The sequence below is a fragment of the Larus michahellis genome, chromosome 1 (assembly GCF_964199755.1).
Source record: "Larus michahellis chromosome 1, bLarMic1.1, whole genome shotgun sequence".
NCBI lineage: Eukaryota > Metazoa > Chordata > Aves > Charadriiformes > Laridae > Larus > Larus michahellis.
Window position 1 is genome coordinate 62,742,452 of NC_133896.1, and position 22,844 is coordinate 62,765,295.

The 22,844-nt window shown below is 46.3% G+C and overlaps 1 protein-coding gene across 1 annotated transcript in view; it reads left to right on the forward strand.

Moving 5' to 3' along the window:
• The window catches only part of ATP6V0A4 (ATPase H+ transporting V0 subunit a4), a 28,332-nt gene extending 10,975 nt beyond the window's left edge, over window positions 1–17,357 (forward strand). Inside the window, exons 9-21 of the mRNA XM_074572739.1 lie at window positions 1,266–1,359; window positions 2,837–3,049; window positions 3,467–3,617; window positions 4,390–4,529; window positions 4,839–4,996; window positions 5,480–5,573; window positions 7,337–7,455; window positions 8,288–8,504; window positions 10,066–10,173; window positions 12,039–12,173; window positions 13,082–13,199; window positions 15,139–15,310; window positions 16,416–17,357. Coding sequence (XP_074428840.1) covers window positions 1,266–1,359; window positions 2,837–3,049; window positions 3,467–3,617; window positions 4,390–4,529; window positions 4,839–4,996; window positions 5,480–5,573; window positions 7,337–7,455; window positions 8,288–8,504; window positions 10,066–10,173; window positions 12,039–12,173; window positions 13,082–13,199; window positions 15,139–15,310; window positions 16,416–16,509 — 1,813 coding nt within the window. The 3' untranslated portion in view covers window positions 16,510–17,357. The remainder of the gene's footprint in view (window positions 1–1,265; window positions 1,360–2,836; window positions 3,050–3,466; window positions 3,618–4,389; window positions 4,530–4,838; window positions 4,997–5,479; window positions 5,574–7,336; window positions 7,456–8,287; window positions 8,505–10,065; window positions 10,174–12,038; window positions 12,174–13,081; window positions 13,200–15,138; window positions 15,311–16,415) is intronic.
• Window positions 17,358–22,844: the final 5,487 nt, after the last annotated feature.

Consider the following 22,844-nt stretch of genomic DNA (forward strand, 5'->3'; position numbering starts at 1 on the left):
TCTTCCTGCAGACCCGTTGGGGCAATACTGAAGGACAACATTTATAATGCCCTTGGAGTGGCAGGGCTGGCACAAGCACTAGACGCCACTGAACAAAACAAGTAGGGAAAAATGGAGGGATCTCTGCTATTTTAGTTGCTGCAGCACCTCAGCTCAGTTAAAGCTTGCAGGCGCTGAGCCTTGCAGAAGCGCACCTTGTGATCTGCAAGGTCCCAGTGGGAACTCCTCGTGCCTGCTCTTCGTGCATGAAGTGTACTCAGGGACTTGTTTTGCTGGCAGGACAGGCAGCTGTACACTTTTCAGAGAGGTATGCAACACATTTCTTTCTAGTTGGCTGTACTGGGTTCATATCGTGGCTTTACAACACCACAGTGGAGAAGGTCATGTCACATACTATAGATGGAGAAGTATACAACACCTACATGGAGACAAGACCTTCACTCACATATTAGAAGCCCACATTAAACAAAGCACGTGAATCTCCCAAATACAGCCTTGGGGGTAAGCTTATAAAAGCATGTATACTGGCCTGGCCACATGTAAACTGACACAACAGATGCCATTTTCAGGTATTTAAAATACTTCACCCATCCTTCCCTTGCTCCCAAGCTGTCTAGCCAAACAGGTGTACCAGGAGCTGGCTGTACGGCCATCCTCCTTTTGTTTTATCCTGGAAACACAGTCGGTTGACGTGGTTTTTGGTTTGTTTTTTTTTTTTTTTTTTACAGGGTTATTTTCTTACACAGCCTGCCCGCACGAAGGGTGTTTGCTTGCTGTGCAGCAGTAGCTCAGCTGATGCCTTCCCCCAGTGCCTGCGAGAGGGTAGTGCAGAGACAGGGACACGGTATTTTTCCAGCCTCAGTGCAAGAGGGACATCTGTCGGCTGCTGCTTTAAAGGGGCTGCCTTTGCCAGGGTGGTTTGGTTTTTTTGTGGTGCTTTGCAGTTCAAGCAGCTTGTGGGCATAAGGGAAGTGCCTACATATTAGTGCTGACCACTGTATAGTGTCATGTACCTTGTAGTACCTAAGACAGGGAGTGTTTTTTCAGCTAGAACAGGAAAAGGGATCCTTTTTCTCATTAAGAGATAAATGTACCTTTTTGGACCTTTCTGGGAGAGCAGGAGCAACTTTGTAGTGTGCAAGAAGAGTATACTACTGGGTGAGGAATAAAGTCCAGTTTCCCTGACTTTGAGCTGAGAAGAGTCCAGAGGAGGAAAAAGTCAGTCGAATAAATGGTGTTTCTCACTTTTCTCTTACTGAGGCTAGATTTCGTGCCACGGTCTATCCCTGTCCAGAGTCTGCCACCGAGCGCCGAGAAATGCTCGATGGAGTCAACACAAGGATTGAGGATTTAAACACAGTAAGTGGCAGTGTCTTTACTGGGGTCTGAACCCTGCAAGTGCGACTTGCCCAGACATTTGTCCTGTCTGAAACCCTGTGGCTATGGCCAGATCCCAGCCTTGTTTTGGGAGCTGACTGTGCAGCGCTGGCCAAGGGCTGGGGATGAAGCCACCAGCCCAGGAGCCATCCCCCTGCCGGCTGCAGAAGCCAGTGCTCATGCTCTGCCCAGTTACACCCCGCAGGAGCTGCTGGGGGACAGCCTCCCACATGAGGGGCTCAAAAACTACTTGTTGCTGTTGGCCATGCAGAGGTCAGATGTTCAGACCACCTGGGCTACTAGATCCCACCCTGTAGCCCCATACCTAGATGGGTATGGGGCTACAGGGTAGGATCTAAGGTCATGAGCAGGCTACAGCTATTGTAACCAAATGGCACATTGTCCCAAATGGTTTCATCTGGCTCTTACAGCATGGTTTTTCCCTCAGCAGCTCACAAAGTTGTTCAGTCACAACTGTAGTACAACTATACTAGGGTCGGAGAGGACTCTAAAGATTTCTTTTATATTTAAATTAGGTTTTATTTATCAAAGAAATCTTGGGGTGCTTTTCACACTAGCAATGGAAAGCCAAGACTGCTGTTGTAGAGGTACAAGTGTCCAACCTCTACTCCAACAGTTAAGTCATGACTGAAAATTACAAGTTCAGCTGCTATACATGCTCAGTGGCTTGTATATCCATATACTGTATAAGGACTTCACACCTGTTGGAGGGACTCCTGCCAGTGACCTTTGTATTGTCACACATGACAGTGTGTCCCGAGGCAGGAGGGAATGGATCCCCTGTTTGCCTGAGGTGGCCCATCTGGTGAAGGACATCCTACTGTCACCCTCTCTGTGGATGTCTGTGACTGCGAAGGCTGCACGCAAGTCCGCTTCCAAACTGACTTTCACCCCTGGGCATTGTGGGCAGCTAGACTTCTTCAGCGCCTGTAGGCCACACAGGTTCTCTTCCTAACATGTTACCTCCATCGCTCATTTATGCAGCAGCACTGTGGTGGCTACATGATGCATGGATGTCCCACCAGGGCCATGAGCTGAAGCTCTAGCAGTGCAGGCGTGCTCATGGATGTGATGTGCCCCAAGTTTGTGGCACAGAGCTGCCTACAGGAGATGGAAGGGTGGGAGTGCATAGTGAGATGTGACCAGTCTGTAAAAAACTGGGTAAGGAGCCGATTCCACAGCTCAGTAACTCCCAATGGTCTCCTCTACACTTACAGAGAGTTGTGGCCATGCAGGGAGAGTCCTTAGTGAACAGCAGCTGATGTCAAGGGCTCCTGTGTCCAGACCTGCACACGCTGCCCTCCAGGGTGTCCCACTCATTCATATGAATTGCTGCCTTTCCACAGCCCTCTTTGACCTGCCTTCCCCAAGTAACTGCTGAGTAGATCATGCCACCTACGCCTTCCTGTCTCGAGCGTTGCCTGTGCTGTGCTTACAGGTGATAACCCAAACTGAGTCCCACCGCCAGCGACTGCTGCGTGAGGCAGCAGCCAACCTGTGGTCCTGGGGGATCAAAGTGAAGAAAATCAAGGCCATCTACCACATCCTGAATTGCTGTAACATCGACGTCACTCAGCAGTGCGTCATTGCAGAGATCTGGTTCCCAGTGGCTGATGCTGGCCGGATAAAAAAAGCCCTCCATCAGGGAATGGTAAGAGACCAACATTTTGGGTCCCTGAAGCTCCCACCCAGACTGCATTGTTTATATGTTGAGCATATGTTCAGAATTCTGTCTGTTACCGTAATGCTGGGCTGCCTTTTCTGTTTTAATTAAAGTTGAGGTTGTCGCATGATCACTTGGCCTCAGGGAGTTTAAGGTCAGCATTAAATCTTAGCAGATTTGTGATCGACCCACGAGTCAGCAGTACTGGCAGCTTTCCCTGAACAAATCAATAGTACAGAAAATGGAAAAATCTGGATATTAGAAAAAGAGTTGAGATATAACACTCTTGAGCTGAGCTTTCACGTTGCTGCCTGTGCATGTTTGGATGCAAACCGTGGTGCTGTGGGACAGATTCTTCTCTGCTAGCCACCCTGACTGTGTCCATCCTTGTCGCTGGGTTTGCAGGAGCGCAGTGGCTCTACTATCTCCCCAATCCTCACTGCCATACACACCAGGATGGCACCACCCACCTTCAACAGGACCAACAAGTTCACAGCTGGATTTCAGAACATCGTGGATGCATACGGTGTGGGCAACTACAGGGAGATGAACCCAGGTGAGAAACACTCAGCTACCTGCACCTGGATTGCTAGCGCCAAAGTAAAGCCTTCGAGCTCTGTCACTATCCTAAAATATGCCCTCATTGCTGATTGAGAATCTGAACCATATTTTCTGCTGGTAAAAATTGATACTGTTTGGGGCATAAGCATGGATTTTCTCAGGCAAAGAATTTGGCCATTGGTCTTCGGTGGTTGACTGTGGCAGGAATAGTGAAGTACACAAATACAGGATGAGGAACAAATGGTGAGGTAGCAGCTCTGTGGAACAGACCTAAGCTCACAAGACACATATAAGTTGAGTTCATCTTGCTGAGGCAAAAAAAGGCCAAAAGGACCCATGAAAAGTGTGAAACGATGGTAGAGAATCTCAAAGAGACCAATGAGAATAAACCTAGAATTGGGGGCCCACGGGAAAGGATCAGATGAACTTAGATTGTTGAGGCTGAGAAGACTGAGAAACATGATAGTAAACTTCAAGCACATTATTCTGTTGTAAAACAGAATGCAATTGTCTACCCATGGTGTTTATTATGGTGACACAGGAAATTAAGGCTAAAAATGCAAGGAAGATGAAGATCATACAATTGGCCAATCTTTCTGATCATAAATCTAGTTCTGCGCTAGATCTGACTGCCTGGTGAGGCAGTCAGATTGTGGAGGCTTTTATGGGCAGCAGCTGTGAGGAATGGTCCATTGAGGTGGACTGCTTTTCTGCTGAGGCCTTTTTGTTCAGGGGCAGCTGAGCTTGTTGTCCTTTCCTTCCTGCAGCTCCGTACACCATCATTACCTTCCCTTTCTTGTTTGCGGTGATGTTTGGGGATTGTGGCCATGGCGCTGTCATGCTGGGCTTTGCACTCTGGATGGTCGTTAATGAGAAGAGCCTTCTGGCCCAGAAAAGCACGAATGAGGTAAGTACCAGAGAGCTGGTACACCCTGTCAGTATAGGAAAAGGTTCATCATCCCCATTTTATAAAGGGGGCATCCAGCCTCCCAAAGGCTGTGTGTATCCTTCAAAGATGCTCGTGAGGCAGAGATTTGGCAAGTAATTCTGCCTACTTCTACACAGAGACGTGGATGGGCCCAAGGGACCCAGAATTATTCCTTTGAATAATTGTATATACATAGATTAGTACAATCATGTCTCCTGTTGGCTGAGGCCCACCACTTGATGGGACTGCAGGTACTTTGGTCACTGGCACCGCCTTCTACCCCTGCAGATCTGGAACACCTTTTTCAGCGGGCGCTACCTGATCCTGCTCATGGGCATATTCTCCATGTACACTGGCTTCATCTACAACGACTGCTTCTCCAAATCATTCAACATCTTTGGCTCTTCCTGGCATATCATCCCCATGTTTAAAAATCACACTTGGAAGTAAGTGGCTAAATGTGGGAAACAAGTGGAAACACACTGAATGGAGCACCTAGGCTTTGAAAGAAAGACACGGTGACTGTCTGTGTGGGGAAGGGAAGAACTCCCCGCTGTGGATGCAGTCATGAATGAATCAGAGGTTTTGTCTGACACACGCAGATGAACTCACTATTGAAATGGAAATGCAGAGTCCCCGGCAACACGCCTGTTTCTTCAGGCACTGATGTGCATAAAAATCTGCAGGTGTCTGGGACTAATGTATGGAGAATTACCATTGTGATGGAGACTATCATTGTGCAAGAGCCATTTACACACACATGCACACACACGCATGCGTGTGCACACAAGCGCAGGATAACAGTTCACAGAAGGGCTGGAGTTGGTGACAGATACCATGAGGTGATCCTCAGCACCTCTCACATAAATATACTGTAGGCTTATATGGTGAGATAAAGCTGCAAAGGTAATTTCCCTTTTCTCTTGTAGTAAGGATGTGCTTCTGGACAATACGGTGCTGCAGTTGGATCCGGCAGTCCCAGGAGTCTACTCTGGAAATCCATATCCATTTGGAATAGATCCGGTAATTAAATTAAATTGCTCTAAGATAATTTGTATTTCAATCCTGTTTCTACGTACCAGGCACATCAGTAGCTCCCTGCTCTCTCTCCCGAAGCCGTGCTTTCCACTTCTTGCTCTTTGCCTGTTCTTTACATAGTCGTTGTGATGCTTTTCTTTGGCAATCAAGGATATATACTGCTGACAGTTTTGCACAGGCAGCAGCAAAATGGTAATCGCGAAGGAACTTCGATTTTGCTGGAGAGTGGCCTTGTGCTGCAGTCTCCGCTCTGTCACCAGTCTCCTGGACTCAGTTTCCTTACTTGAGCACTTAACCCATTCTAGAGCTAACTCACAAGTTTGAAGGCAAAGTCCTGATGTCCACGCAGTCTATTTATCACATGGAGTGTGAAGTAAAAGCCAGTATTAGTTAACTTACCCACATTTTCTTCTCTGTGTCCTATTTCCCTTTTCTTGCCGTTCTCTCTTTATCACATATTGAAATGTAGTTGTTAACATCAAGCTTTCCTGTTTCAATCTTCCTGTCAGCCAATTAACCTGTCCTGCTGGATGCGCTCTCATTTCAGCTCATCACACAAAGAAACGCTGGCTTCCCCTGGTTTGCAGAGAGATTGACCTTGTAGTAAGTTTTTCACAAACCCGTCTCTAAAGCTCTGCCCAGGACATAGGCAGTCCCGTTCAGCTGAATTTTCTGTACGTTGCCCCGACACGTCCCTAATTGAAGTTAACCCAAGTTAGTTCCTCTTCCACCCTGGCTGCTGCCTGCTCGAGAGGCTGGGAGCCCTGGCTGGGTGGGAGGAACGGCTGGACAAGTGCTGGCAGGGGAGGGGTGGACTGGAAAGCACCAGCCCCCACATGGCACTCTCTGTGGAAATTATCCCCGTCATCTGCCCAGAACGACGGATGGGTCTTTGCATGTTGCAAGTCCTGGCAGGATGGCTGAGGTACATCTTGGAAAAGAAAGAGTCACCCTGAGCTGAAGAGGCTAGGCAGCCTCTTCCATAGCCATAGAAGAGGCAATGCATGCCAAAGGCACAAAAGCTAATGTTTTGCTTTCCCTTCTTTCTGTTCAGGTAGTATACCTAGTGTCTGCAAAGAGGTATCTACTGACCATCTTTGGGGTCAGAAGAATTTGAGGTCTAGGAAGTTTTAGAAGAAGGGAGAAGGAACCCTGGAGCTCTGTAATGGGATAAAGGCAGGACTGAGAAAAAGCATGTGGTTACTGTCCTAACACAGATGAAAAATTACTGCAGAGAGGCAGGCAATAATCTGATCTCCATGGCCAAAGAGCTGGAATGAGCTGGGTATTTTGTTCAAACAAAATGTTTGAACATGCTCTGCCCTCAGTACTTCTCTGGTGAAGGTGGAACAAATTTCCATAGCAGCAGGAGGGATTTTCTCCTGCCTTTCCACCTCTGCTAAATGAGACAACTCAGCCTAAGGGCAAGGAATGACACTGAAAAGATCTAGGTTCTGCTACCAGCCTTTGCATCAGTTTCTGGAGGACTGAGGCAAAGTCACTACATCATTTTAGATTCTTCTTATTTCCTCTGTCAAACAAGGATAATACTTCATACCTTTTATATGAGAAGCTTGGCAGAGTGAGAAGTATGTAAAGGAACATTTAGATTTCTGTGCTTGTTTTCTTCTTACTAGAACTGGGAGGAGTAAATTGATGGCATCAAAGCAACAACTTCCACAAATCTGTTGTTGAGCAAACACCTGAAAACCTTGTTCTTCTGTCTCTCTCTGCTCCTTTCCCCAAAGATCTGGAATGTTGCATCGAACAAGCTGACTTTCCTGAACTCCTACAAAATGAAGATGTCAGTTGTCATAGGGATTGTGCACATGATTTTTGGGGTGATACTCAGTCTCTTCAACCACATGTAAGTTTGTTTCACCAAACCCGTTGCTGCAGCACACAGGTCCTCATCCCGAAACTAGTGTCCTTCATTCAGAGAAAGCCTCATATCTTGGACTGATGACTTGAATTTTGCCTTTTCCCCAGGGCGAGTAGAAATGCCTCATACACTGACTGACTCACACCACTGTTGGTAGAGAGTGCTGAGCCCAAAGGCCTGAAGGATGGCCATCGCATTGCAGATATTCTCTTGGATAAACTCTTTTTTTTTTTCTTTCTCTCTTATATTCTTGATTCTGCAGAAATACTAAAGTACGATAACTATATAGCACCTCCCACTATTGATAACTTTTGTCTTGAAAGACAAACTCTTTTGGTCTAATCCAAAGCACACTGAAATCTTGCACGGTGCCTGTGTGTGTGCATGTCTATATACCTCTGGCCCTGTATTTCGTAGCAAAAAATAAGAGATGGTGAGGGAGTGAAGGGGCTGACACTACTGTATTGAGAGACCCTCCAAAAAGGTGTGTAGTGACCTTCAAGGACAGAAAGTGTTTGCAGATGAGAAGAGCTGCCCCGACAGAACTGATTCTACGCCTGGTTCTGGCTTTCCTCAGCACATACTGATTAACTTTGTAAATTAACCCTTTTTTTTGTTTGTTTTTTGGGGTTTTTTTGGCTTTTATTTCAATGTATTAATCTTTTGAGGTGCAATTACAGACTTTCTTGGCCAGTGATAGTTGTTTCTCATGTTATTTTCCAAAAACTAAATAGTGAACAGTACTGCCATATTTGGGCACAGCATTGTATTAATACGTACTGTATTAATTGCAGTTATCTTTTCTGATTCCTTCCAGCTACTTCAAGAAATACATAAACATTATCCTTCAGTTCATTCCAGAGATGATTTTTATTCTCTCTCTTTTTGGCTACCTGGTCTTCATGATTATTTTCAAATGGTGTCATTTTGACGTCCACTCATCCCAGAGTGCACCAAGCATCCTCATCCACTTCATCAATATGTTTCTGTTCAATTACAGTGACACTTCAAATGCGCCATTATATGTGCATCAGGTATGGATCAAGCATCTTGCATCCATTCTAGCTGGTTTTGGATTTGCAGTGGGTGTTGTGAAACAGGCTCAGAAGCGCTATCACAAGTGCCAGTCACATAAGAGAAGTTCGTTCTTCTGGTAGTCATGTTGGCCTTGTAGACAGGTAGGACAGAGAAGATATCAATCAGCGATGCAGAGAAAACCTCATTCTTAGTGTCCTTACAAGAATGATGATGCAATTTAAGATACTTTGGGGGAAAAAAGGAAAGAAAGGCGATGAGAAATGCAGAACTGGGTATTGCAGATGTGCTGTCCTGAAGTCTTGGCAGAGTCTGATGCTAGAGACAAAGGAAGCCTCTCCTTTCCTTGATAATTATTGATTTCTTCTTTGGAAAACTTTATATTTTCAGCTAAAAAATAGAAGGAGCTAGGGGATTTTCTGGCAGCTTTTTGTCAGAAATATCTCCTTTGGGGAGTTCACTTTAAAAAAAAAAAAAATCTCCCCTAGAGAAAACTTCTTTCAAAGTAATCTCTATTTATTTGTTCAGAACAAGATTATTTTTTTCTTGCTTGATTTTTACATCAGCAGCATCAATGAAGAACCTGCAAGCAAATGCTGCCTCCAGCCACATGTATGCATCTACATCTATACAGTTACACACTCTGGCACTACAACATGAGCTCAGTTTTAGCAGCTTCTGGTGAGACAGAGTTAGTAGAGAGCCCTGATCAGTTCCAAGTAACTGTGTTAAGGCTGCAGGGGAGTTTGGGAAAACAGTTTTCCAAGCCTTCAAAAAGTTATTAGATAATGTTTGGCTTTGTAACAACGCAAAGCCTTTCCAAGATGACCATTTTTTCCCTCATATTGCTATCTCGCTACTTCACCAGTAATTGTCTGTGCCATCCACCTGGGTAGTCTGAATGCAAAGATTGTATGGATCAACCATAAGGTGATCAGAGATCTGAGTCAGCTTTAAAAAAATACAGAAGTTGTAGTTTGGAGTTTTCTTTGTTTGTTTGTTTGTTTTTCTAGGAGTCCAAAAGGTTATGTAAGGACAGCAATATGGGTGGCAGACTGCAACAAGAACACCTTATATTGTGGGGGCCATGTGTTATCAAACCTGAGCTATGGGGATTCAATTCCCTTCTGTAATTGCAAATGTAGACCAAATCCTGTATTCCCTGCTTTTTCAGGGGAAGACTTGGATTACTTGGCTCTTACTACAGCATTTCTACTTTGTTCAAAGCAAGGCAGACTGACTGGCTCACTCAGCAGCTAGGACATTCACTTGGGACACTGGAGATCCAGGATGAAGTCAGTAACATTGGGTTTTGCCCTTTCCAACATGAAAGTTTTTCATCTCCAGTTCTCCAACCATCTCTAGTCGGCAGTGGTTTCTGGAGCGTTAAGCAGTATACGTTTATTTTCATGTCCTTATAAGCAGAGGGGACTCAACCAATACAGGGAATATATCTGTTATATAAAAAACTACCATTTTGTAGAATCAGGTTTCTAACCATAAATGTAGTTGACTAAAGGAAGTAAAGTAACTTTTTTCTTTTCATGTTTTGTCTTTTAGAAAGAAGTGCAGAGTTTCTTGGTCATATTTGCCCTGATTGCTGTTCCCTGGATGCTCCTAATCAAACCTTTCATCCTCCGAGCCAACCACCAGAAAGCACGGCGCATGGTAAGGGATGTGGATCAGGCGAGGGAGATTCAGTACAGAAAAGGCAAAGCTGAGGCGACAGACCCACAAAACTGTTTGCAGTGATCTAATTCTGCTTTTCTCTGATCTCAGAGTTTCTCCAGTAATTTCAAGCTGTGCTTTACAGCACATGCGCCGAGAGCGTGTGTATGGACATTTGGCTGAGCCATCTGGACGGGAAGCAGGAGCTTTGCTCACAAGACCATACCCTATTTGTTGGGAGAGGAGTTAGGCTCACACTGAGTTCTTTCAAGTGTCCTATCCAAAATGAGAGAAGGTTTAGAAAGACTTAAATGCTGGTAAAATCAACAGAGGGCAAAGACCTCAGTTCGGGGTCCACAACTACCACTAACCACTGGTTGGCTGCTCTGTAGGAACGGGGCATCTGTGATACTCCCGGCCTTGGAGAGATCAACACTGCTTGGAGGAGAAGCTTGATTTAAAAGCTGTCGCCTGCTTTCAAGCGGTGCTTTCTTCCCTAAGTGATTGCCTTCACAGTAACAGAGCCCTGCTTCCCATGGGCTCTGTGGTTTGCCCAGCTCTTCAGCATGTAACAGCAGCAGCTGCAATTTCCCAGTTGTTCATTAATTCTGTCCTTTATTGCACTAACAGGACTTTACTTGTCTGTCAGGATTTACTTCTCTTTATAGTCGGAGTTAGTGCCTGGAGTACCTTTTATAGGGCACAGATGTTTCCATTTGAAGAAAGAGATGCTGGTTGCGCTGCGTGACCTTTTCCAACCCAGTCACTTCTGACCTATAACTGAAAGCCACATCCCCAGGAGACCTTTGCAGCCCTGCCTCTGTGCTGTAATTTCTTATTTTGTTATTCTTCTGGGATTTGGATGAATTCTTGACATGGCTGTCTCCATCTCCTGCTTTTATGCTAGCAACATCTGACAGCTTTTATCCACCTCCTATTATGCCCCTGTATTTCCATTCCTGATTTTCATATGTTAGCTGTCTGATGACATCTTACATTTACCCAGATTTATGTGTTTGCAACGAAGTCTGTTCTCTATGCTGACATTCAGGTAAAGCAAAGATAAAGCGGGCGTGACAATGATTACTGTTGCAATAGGAAACAATATGTTATCATGAGACCTTGCCCATGAAACCTGCTGGAAGCTATAAAGAGTGACGGGACAGAACCTGACAGAAGCTGTGAGGTCCGTATTTGGATATGCTGCATAATAGGGCTGCTGTAGGCATATAACATAGGGCTATTCTTACGCTGTGCTGTTGTTTCTGGAGTGAGGTTCAGATCACGTTGTTCAGGCCTCTAGAAAATCTCTGTAAAGAATGATTAGGGAGAGAAGATGGGTTGTCATGAGATTTTTGTCAATTTAAAATGAATCAAGAGATCAGAATTGTATTTCTGTCTGTATCTCAGGAATGGTGTGACCTTCATCAAGTCACCTGATCCTTTCAGGCTCCATTTCCCGTTCACTTGGTGCTAATTCCTTTGATTTGCACCCACCTAATTGAGATCATCAGCTTTAATGTGCCTCAGTTTTCTCATTTTCCAAAAGTGATTAATCTTCTTGTGGTGGTGGGCGTAAAGGGTGCATTGTGGGACTAGCAACTAGCTCCAAATTAGTTGGAATCACTGGGAAATGCTCTAGGATGGAAAATATTTAAGTATTATTAGCCATTTGGCAGGAGTACTTGGTTTCTGTGGTCCATGGTGACTGACCATTGTTGAAATTGTCCTCATGTTTATGATATAGTCCTTCATATGTTACCCATCAGGAGGCCGTTGATGGAGTTCTGTGCCGTGGTCTGCTTCATTTTCATATCAACCTGTAGCATGACACAAAAGATGTATTACATTTTTCTTTCTGAAAGATTCGGTCTCAAGCCATCTCAGGAAACCCTGGTGGTGAAAATGAGGTAGATGTCCCAGAGACCAATCACTCTAAGAAAGCTGCCCAGGGAGACCACAGTGGTGGCCATGGAGGACATGAGGATGATGATGAAGAGGTAAGCAAATGTGGGCAGAAAATTATTCAGACAGACACAATAGTAGAAGACACAAAGTCAAGCAGAAGGCTTTTGCAGAGTTGCCATCCCTTCTTTTTAACAAGATACCAAGACACGCTGTTACAACAGTTCGTGTTTCCAAACAGAGTAAGCTTTGAATTTTAATAGAATAAATTCCTCTAAATTTTTCCTTTACTTTTGCCTAATGAGGGTAGGCATTCTTGCGAACCTCAAGTTTTTACAAACCTCAAGCTTTCCTTTCCCCAGGGTGTGGGTTTCACTTCCACATTGCACCCAGAGAAGGTCAAGCCTTCCCCAAGAGTCAGTGAGTTTTCATTCCTTTAAATTGCAATGGAGCATTGAAAAGTTGGCAGCCTGCAGTGCTGGTTAGGAAGAAAAGTCTTCCTTTGGCAGATATTTTCAAGGCCTTCTGCACTATGCAGAAACACAGCTAAAAAAGTGACAAAGGTGTTTGTAGCAGTTGGGAATACCAACGATATTGACTGTGGATATGGCTGACTGTTCTCTGTCACAGGGAATCTTCCCAGTCTTAGAAGATACGCTTATTCAGTGATGTCTCCCAAAACGTGTATGCCAATAGGCAGATAGTCTGAAAAATATCAGAATTTCTGTCTCTACAAGAAATCACAGATTGATAGCAATTGGATTGCCATCTTATTCCAGATTGAAAATTGTAAGACTGGAATATGAGCTGGTTCCTGAACATTTGCTTTTCGCTGGAAGTGTATTTCTCTGGGGAGAATGTATGGGAAGACCATAGAGAATTGACACTTTTCAAAGCAGTCTCTTTGTGAGAAGTATGAAGAACCTGACAGAGCATTGCTCTGTTAACCATGAAGCCCTGAACCAAGAACTAATAAAGCGTGTTTGGTTTTATGTTGTTTCAGTTCAATTTTGGAGACACATTTGTCCACCAAGCTATCCATACCATTGAATACTGCCTTGGCTGCATCTCCAATACAGCATCCTACTTGCGACTCTGGGCGCTGAGCTTAGCCCACGCACGTGAGTGATTGACTACCTGTTAGTTACCAGCAATGCTCTGATGATCACTACTTCTGCCAGTGTTTGGTTATTGCTGCAAATTTCCCCATAAAATCAAAGTTCTCCTTGTGGATGTTTGTGTCTCAGAATGTTTTGCTTCAGGTCAGATCAATCTAAATGTTTCATGGTGGCCATCTCAGTTTTCAGTGGTGATTCCTGGTGGCTCCTGACTGCATTTGCTGGCTGGGGCCCCTTTCCCATGCTGCTCTGTAGCCACTCCTCTGGAATAGTCCTCATGGTGTGTGGCGTGGTGGGAGGTGCAGTCCAAAAGGGTAGTCCAGTCCACAGAGGTAAAGGCAGTATGGGAACCATAGCTTCATTTCCCAAGAGGCACTCGCTATAGCCTCAGGCTATGCAGATGAATGTCAAAATGACTTGAAACAGTTATTTTGATTTGATTCAGCAAACTGGAAAGAAAAGTTTTGGTTTGAGAACTCCTGGTATTTGTCATTTTCACTGGGATTTTTCCCCAGCAACATTTAGTGGAACCTCTCATTCCATGAGAAATGTACAGCATTTCAATGTCTTTTGTCTTGATTTAAGATAAAAACAAATGCTCAGATACTAGAAATTGCCTCAGGCTGGAACTTCAGATTTTCAAGCACTCTAATTTTCCTGAAATGTTTTTTATTAATATTGCTGTACTGCCTCTGGCTAGGAGTTGCGCCTGCCCTAAAGAATTGTGCACACAAAAAAGGAAAACAAAAGGGGGGGTGTGCCATGGATTGACAGGGGTGAGCTGTACTTCTTGGCACAGAAATTAGCTTAGCAGGAGTCGAGTAGAAGCTAATACACATTAGCTTTAGATGGAAGACAAGTATCTAAATAAAATAAAATAAACCAGCTAAAAATCTTAGCTAAGGTCAGTCCTGTGTGTTATGTCAGAATTGTGCCTTGAAAACCACCATATTCCTTTGCAGCTTTACAAACTGGTGGTAATGGGAATATTTTTCCCTAGGGCAGCAGTTTCAAAATATCCCTTGCATCTGTTGTCACCTAAAGTAACAGGTCATTGAATCTCAGTACGGCTCAAGGACCAGTGACTGGCAAAATGGAAAGCTGAACTAGTGGCTTGGAGCATCTGGAGCTGGGCTAAATCCTTGCTTTGCCTGTATCACAAGAGGAAAATTGCTGACTCCTGAATCTATCCTGTGTGACTGGGGTAGTTGAGTTAGGAATATATTGTTGAGCTGAGAGGACATGTCAGATATACCAGTGCTGTGAATGTTGATATAAAACTATGCAGGAAAAGAAATCTTTACGAGCATGCAAGCAATATGAACACTACTATGGCCTGCCTTGGGTGGGACCAAGCAGTTGTCTTTCTTTTCCCCACCACAATTTCTCCATGACACCCTAAGAGAAGTGGTTTGGAAGAACAATTGGGAATTAACATGTCTCCTGTGGGTCTTAGCTAGCATCAATCAGTACAGCTTGTAACCTAACCTACACACGTTGGCTATGTCAATCGATCGTGTTCACTGGGATTTAGCAGCAAGCAGTCCTAAAAGGCTCCACTTATCTGCCATGTTAAAGAAGTGCAAATTAAACTGATGACTGTATCATGCCAGGGTAACAGCAGTCTTGGTAGTGTGCTTGCACAGACTTGTGATGCAAAGCCAAGCCAAAACAGCACCATCCACTTCTAACAAAGTGAAAGGGAACAATGGAAAACAATGGGCATCCACTTTCCTTCCCCAGTCAGTCATCATGGAGGGGCAGGGTGGTCATACGCGGCTACTGTCACATACATTTTACCGTCATGTACGTGATTACTGTCATGTACATTTATCCTAGGCCAACTCATCTAACTGGGAAAAATGGGCGAGCTGCCAGACTGCGCGCTGTGTCTGTCCACAGCTGTTGCTCAGCACTGTTTTCCCTTTGTTTCCCTTTGCAGAGCTGTCAGAGGTCCTTTGGACCATGGTCATGCACAACGGGTTCAACAACAGCGGCTGGGCAGGCCTCATCGTCATCTTCATCATCTTCGCAGCGTTTGCAGTGCTGACAGTAGCCATCCTGCTTGTCATGGAGGGGCTGTCAGCCTTTCTGCACGCCTTGCGTCTGCACTGGTAGGTACTGTGGTCTTTGGAGCTTTTCCCAGAGCAGTCTTTGGGAGGGATCAGGGTGTGGAAACAGGTGGCCACACAAGGTGGCGTTAGACATGCTGTGCTAGTACCTATGCACTAGGATATTAGGTTATCAGTCCCCCTTGCCAAAGGAAGCAAGGGAGACTCCTCCAAAAGGGAGGTTAGAGCTCCCTGCTCTGTCTCTGAGCTGCTCGCTGGAGCAACGTGCCTGTCCTCTTGAGCCTGCGGTGGCTGTAGGCATGTGTGGCAAACGGCAACCTGCGGTTCTGCCCTGTTAAACACACAGAGACATCGAAGCCACCTTGACCTGCATGATAAGGCCTGAAGGCACCACAGCCACAACACGGGTTGTGCATCCCGCTCAGGGTTACCATCAAACAAGACAGCTGGGGACTACCTACAGCAGCACAAGTTCAGTTGGGACTGCAAAACCTGCTGAAAACCTGGTTCAGCGCTTGTGCCATCAGGCCAGCTTGAGCTCCAGGCTGTTTGTGGCAAACCAGCTTCAAATTAGTTCGTGTCTGCCTTAGCTAGATATCAGTCCAGGCAAGGACAGCAGTGTAGATGCACCAACAGGCTAGTATGTAAAGAAAGACCAAGGTAACAAACTGCCCCTCACCACCACCATAACTCGGTATCCTGCCTGAGCACCCAAGCTGTGGCCCCTTTCAGCACATAATGTCCCACCACAAACCGCAAATGCTGCCAAGGCAAACTGTGGTGCAGTTGCTTGTAATTGTGCAGGGAGGGGGGGATGTCTGTCTGCCACCAGAGTGTGCAGCCAGCAGGCGGTTAGCCCAGCTCTCAGAGCTGCTAGAAGCAGTTTAGCGGTCAGGCAAGGTGCTGCCGACTGACCTCATGAGGAGCATTTCCAGGCTGACTGATGGAAAGTCAAAGCTGACGGCTGCCAGCTCGCTCCCTGGGCCGCCTGTGTCTTGCTGCGGGTTCCAGACGGATCCTACATTCCCAGCTCAGAGGCCCACCCTCTCATGGCCTCCCTTTCCCATGGGTGCCACGTTTCAGCCTCTCAGCTGGCTGCAGGTCCTGCCCGCGGGCAGCACTGATGTCCCTCTTTGCTCCTCCCCAGGGTGGAGTTCCAGAACAAGTTCTACGTGGGAGCTGGGTACAAATTTTCTCCGTTCTCCTTCAAGCACATCATTGATGGCACCGCAGAAGAGTGAAACCAATGCATCGCTGCTTCGCTTCTCGGGACCAGGCTCTATTTTCTTGTGGTCCCTCACCAACAGGGTAGGGTATATGAGATGAAACAGAACGGGATGTGGCCTTTGAAAGAAGAGCAGCTGCAGATGAAAATGTTCTAGCTGCATTCACATATACTGCTGTATCAGCCAAGAGCTGAACTGCATCGGCCGGGGTGGCTGGACATTTGTCTGAGTAGCTCCACTGATGTCTTTGCCAAGTACCTGGTCCTCAGCGTTTGACTGGGTCAGCGCTGCCTACTGCTTGGTTGAAAAGAGGACATGCAGCTTTTGAATTAAATTAGTTATGAATAATCAACTGGCATGTGTTTTGCTCCATTTACTGCCTTGTCTTTGTGGCATATTCCTTTCCGAGGAAAATATGTTTTGGCTGTTGTTTCAAGCTGTGGTTGATCATATGACAACAATTAAGTCCCTTATAAGATTGCAGCCCTTCATTTAGCACACAATGCAAACCAGCTCAAAAGACAGATCATATTGCAGGCTTGCAATTTTCTACATGCTTTACTACAACAACCCTCTTTTTATCTGATTTGCTCCAGGGTTTGACAGCACTGGATTATAGACGTTTGCACACGTCATCACTTAACAAAAGTGTTAGTTTTGAGCTGTGTAAACAAAGGAGTGCGCCAGTTTCCACATTGGCAGCCAATTTATTTCTCTCTATTGACTTGTTTCTTACAGGGGACTTAAGATGACTCCCCCTGTGCTGTATTTTTCAAGATGGGTTGTTAAAGCAGACTGTGTAGAAATGCTAATACCTAATGAACTGAAAGAAGAGAGGAATCAAAACCGTCGAGATGAATTTGAAGTATCGATGTACTGTGATCTTTTCTAAATATTCATGAATTACAAATCTTTCAAATTGAATAGTGTTAATCATAACAGACTGTTGGTTTTTTTTAACCACGGAGGATGTAAAATGACAACACAGCACACCAATGGATTTGGAGGCAACAATGCTCCCTTCCATGGGGTGTGACCAAACAAGCCCCAGTTCCAAACCTTGCACCCTTGCTATCCAGCTCAAAGAAACCCACCTGGGGGTGTTCCCAGCAGGACACACGGTGGAACAGTCATCATGAGCCATGAGCCTGCAGTAGTCAGGCTTGAGAGCCATCTTCCTCCTGCAGTGAGCAGGAAGAAAATACAGCCCCAGGCAAAGCAGTTGTTCTGCTTTTTCCCTTGTGGTGCCAAGAAGCCATACTGGTGCTGGACACCAGTTACCAACACAGTTCGGAGACTTTTTCCCTTCTAACAACAGCTTGAGTTTGAAGCAGCAGCTGGAGCTGAGAAGACGTTGGCACAGGAGTGTGTCCATGACCCAGGAGTAGCTTCATGCCACCAGTCCTTCGGGCATGGGTAACCTACAGTACAGACAAAAAACACGTGGACATGAATGCTCAGCATACGCACATCACTTTTGTTTCTTTTATTTCATTTATTCCCACTCAGGAGAAAAGCTGTCTTGAAGCAAGAAAGCCCAAACTAGTTTGATGCATTACCAAATGCAGAGAAAACAATTTGCTTTATGAAACAGCGGGCTGATTTTCTGCACAAACACATATTTTATCTTTATTGTGCCTTTCGACGTGATTGCAATGTAACTGAGAAGGGGATTACCTGAAACGGAATATCTGTTCTTTTTAGAGCTTCTTGGGGTTTTGCTTTTATGTGTGAGGTTTACATTTTAAGCGAGAAAAACAAGTTATCCTGTGACTACTGCAGGTGACAAGGTGGTTTGTTGTTTACTGTACCAAAGAGCGGTTCAAACATTCGGCTTAATTCTGTATTCAGCTCTGCCTTGCTGTGCGCAACTGAATAACGCAGCAGGGCCTGTGGCTCACTTGTGCATTTGTGGTATGGGGACGGCACTTCCCCACTCCACACGAGGACCAGGCCCACTTACAATCAAGGAGCATTCAGATAAAATACTGCTGAGAGGCAGGGTTGTTCTTATATACTTTGAGAAGAGCCCTGGCTTTCGTCTAGGTTATTTTTAAGACTTATTTAAAAGCCCAGAAATGTTCCGGAGTGCATTGTTGTTTTTTAAAAGGTTTTCCTGCAGAAGATGAGAGCGATTTTGGAGCAGAGCAGTGACTGCCCGTTCCCCAGCACAGCTGCTGAGCTGAATGGGACCATGTTTTCTAGCTGGTGCTGTGAATGTGGTCACCAGATGTGGTCAGATCCAGCAGAGACCACTGTTACAGACTAGTAGACCTTGGTACAACACCCTGGTGTCTTTATCTAGACTTTAACCATTGCTGGAAGAGGTGTGACCTGACTGGGAACTCTTCCCAAGTCAGAGCCTCAGCGTGTACCTCCAGGGCAGACTCAGGATTGATGCCTAGGGAGAAGTGGCTGCTTCTGGATCTAAAGCTCATGCCATTGCTAGGAAGGTGTTTGTTTCTGAGAGCTGGTGACATGAGGTATATAATTTTGTGGGAAATTATTATGAAAAGGCCTCAGTGAATGAGCATGTAGGGAGGGAAAGGGATAACAAAATCAATCAAACTGGTTTCAGTCACTCACACTCATTCTCTCCTGGATTTTTTATTCTTTCCCATGATAGCCATTGCTGTGTGTTGCTAGGCCTTTCCGCCAGGATGACTTTGGTGCTGTGGAGGATGAGGAAAGCCAGGTATTGAGTTCTTCTCCAGTTTCTTAGGTCCTCCAGACTGGTGATGATGAACTGGTTTCTGGATTGAGCTTTCATAAACTTCAGGAGCCAACAGTTTCTTGGAGCCCAGCCTCTGGCTCCTGCAGCAAACAGCACTGTCCTCAGTGTTTACCCATATGATGGCTCTTCATCATGTCTTTGGCCAGCATGGAGACCTTTCTTCTCACCCTCATTCTTTTGTTTCTCCTGGAGCTTTCACACATGTAGACATTTCCATTCATGCTTCATTCTGATCAGTCTTTGCATTTATGTGTCAAATAACTAAAACATCACAAGGTGGTTAAAAAAATGTAACAGACATAGTATCCCTTTGTTCAATCCCAAACACCTGGGCCTGAACGTACGTCTCCGTGGCTGAGAATTTCACTGGTATTTTGGTTATTTTTTCCCTCCTGTGCTGGGAAGATGGAATGCTGGAACATCTGCACCCTCCTGAGATTGCACACACGCTGTCTGAATTTTTAAAGTGGAAACATAATGGTATGGATCTGGCAGCCTGGATCATGCATCTTGTTCAGCAGATGCCAATAACGGCTGTAGCTGAATATTAGATATTATTAAGAAGAAGATGTAAAATAAGACTGTGAAATAGCATATGTTGGCTGGTAGCAAATGTCTTCCTGATGCTTGGAAGCACGAGATTCATCATGGGAGTTACACGCTATTGCAGCATTGCTGCCAGCTCAGTGTACGCATTTCAGAACAGAAGGATTTTGGGAACCTTCATGAGAGAGACAAAAAACATCCCAGCATCTTTGCTGGCTTTCACCACCACCAACACACTTGAGTAGTAAAGGTTGACATATATACTTCTAGTCAAGAGCACATACCTATCGTAGCTCAGATTCACTGGCCAGAGATTTGCTGCACGGTAAGGTCAGGATCACTGCAGTGGTTGAAGCCACGAATGCTCCCTGCAGTTTGGTACTTGGTCAGGAAATTTTGAAGGATGAAGCAAATGAACAGGCCGCATTTTTTTCATGGTGCTGGCACCTGAGTTGGCTTCACCTGGCCTATGAGGGGCCTGGTGGCTGTAGTGCCCAAGCCCGGCTCATGACTTTCCATGATGGCAAAAAGCCTTCCATGGGCGCTGGTGCTGCAGGACCTGTCCCCCAAACCTGTCTGCTAAAATCTTGCTGGTGTTGCAATGGGGATGCCTCCCCAGTGCCCTCGCTCCATCTCCCTGGGGTCGTCCCCACAAGAAGGGACGGGCAAGCAGCATCACTCGTGGCGGGCAGCCCCTGTGGAGGACCTGTAGGTGCCACAGGACCAGCACAGGTCAGCGCTGTGGCACCCCACCTGCAGTACTTCCTTCTGGGGGTGGAGGCAGGTGGAGAGGGATCTGCCTGTGCCCGGAGAGGAGGAAACCTGGCTCCTGGGAGGTGGATCCCAAACCCACAGCACAACATAACAGAAGGGAATGACACAGTCAGAAGAGAGGAAAAGTCTGCTCCTCCGTGCCTGAGACACTGCAGAGGTAAGAAAGCTTCACTCAAAAAAAAAAATCTAATCGAGCCTTGGCTTAGAAGTGAGGGAGTATCTGCTCATTCCTATGTCGTGTGTGTAAGCTCTCTGACTTTACTGACAAAATTCCCAGCTGATCTCTTGGGCATCATTTCATACTGTGTGCCCATCGCTGCTTCGCAGCCCTCCAGTGTGGGGTCACAGCATCCTTCTGCCGGGTCCCAGCAGCAGTTTCACTGCGCTCTCGGTAGCTTCCTGCTCTCTCGCTATTTTCCCCGCCAGCAGCAGCTTTGTCACTGAGGTTCTTTTGTCTCATGTAATTGGTATTTAGTATTTTCAGTGGGATTTACAAGTGGCGAGAAACCCGTGACTCCCAGAAGAGACGTGATAGACACTAGCTGCTCCATCAGGGCAAACGGGGCTGCAAATATTTGGGATGAGCAAACCATGGGTTCAATAGGAACCGTTAGGAGATTTACTGAAGCGTTGCATCTAAATCTCTGTCTTTTGGACATAAATGCTAGACCAGAGCATTCAGTGCCAGAGACTTACCTGAACAGTGACTTCTTGTCTGCTTATGGATGAATGAATTTTGCTCCTGCTGCCCCCATACTCTGGAGATAGGGAGACGCAGATGCTGGCACAGATTTCTGGTGTTACTTGAGATGCTATAGCAGGTATCCCACCTGCTCACCCGCTGCTATTTGAGAGCAGTGTGGATGCTGTATAGGTGTTTTCCTCTATCCTGAGGCTTCTGGGGGTGTCTTGGCTACTGTGGGGTGTCGGAGATCGCATTTCACCCTTCTGCTTGAGCACCTGAGCCTCACCAGCGGTCCTGCACAGCAATGCCAGAAATTGGGGTTTCCTCCCCTTTTCTGGAAAAGATGCAGCGCTTCCCAGAATGGTGGCACGTGGCCCAGAGCAGCTGAAAGCCAGTGAAATGCTCCAGCACCTCTCAGCAAAACTTAGCAGAGTATCCCAGCATCAGGATGTGGGGGGCAAGAGCCCAGGGCTTGATCCTTGTCCCGGGCATGCTCCAGCCTGGCCTGCCAGCCCCTTGGACTGTGCCCATCACAGGCTTCGGAGGACAGTGGCTGTTTAACCAGACACAGGTGTGATGTGGTAGCTTAGGGCAGAATGTGTTTGCAGGTCCCTAATCGTAAAGGAACAGAAAAGGAGAAACACAGATCCCCAGATTTTGTTATTGCAAAGCCCTTCGTGATTCAGCCACACAGTAAAGCTTTACCTCTTCTCGTGGGCTCTTCCAGGCACCTTGTTTGGTTGCTCTTGAGCCAGTTCCACTTGGAAATGGTCCCTAGCTGGTGGCCAGCATGGTCAGCTGGTGGCACCGTGTGCTGCTGGCAGCTCTTGCTGCCTCCGAGGACACTGCTGAGAGAGGGTTGTAAGCAAGACCCTGCACATCCTCTTGGATGCTGGACTGTAATGATCTGTAACAACAAGGTCAGTGCTCGTGACCTGACCGACTAATCTGCCATTAGCCATTAATGACGTCCTTATAGCTGTACCTCGGTATAATGCTTTTAAGGTATCCAGCCTGGGAGTATTGTAACTCTGCACTTTCCATGTTCATGCTGCCCTCTATCTCAGCTGGGGTTTTGTATCTTTCGTTAGGTGCTCTTGGTCATTAATTCCCTCAAGCTTTCACTGTACTGCAGCCTCCCCCATCACTGCTGGGTGGCCGTGAATGCTGCCTGGGCCAAGTCCAGCACTCCCGCAGGGAGATAATCAGAGGAGAGGATGTCCCTCAGAGGAGAGGCCCCCACCCCAGTGCCTGAGCTTGCACTCAGCAGGAAATCTTGTGGGTTAAAGCAAGCAGCACGCTTAATCCCTGCCCTGGGATTAAGATGAGTTTTTCTGACCAGGAAAAGTGGCTGCTATCAGGTCAAGGGATCTGGCACCAGAAACCAGAAACACCGGTGGGGGAAGCCAGCCCTCCCCTGTTGCAATCCAGAACTCACGGCTGTGTTTCCTGCTGACCTGAGAGGATGGGGATTAGCGCGGCGGGGTGTGAGGCAGAGGATCAGGTTTGCAGTGGGAAGCACTACGCTGTCAAGGTGCAGGCCGGGTGAGGAGGAGGTTGGTGCTTGCCTCTCACTAGCCATGCCTTCCCAGGGCAGCCGGGGCTAGGGGA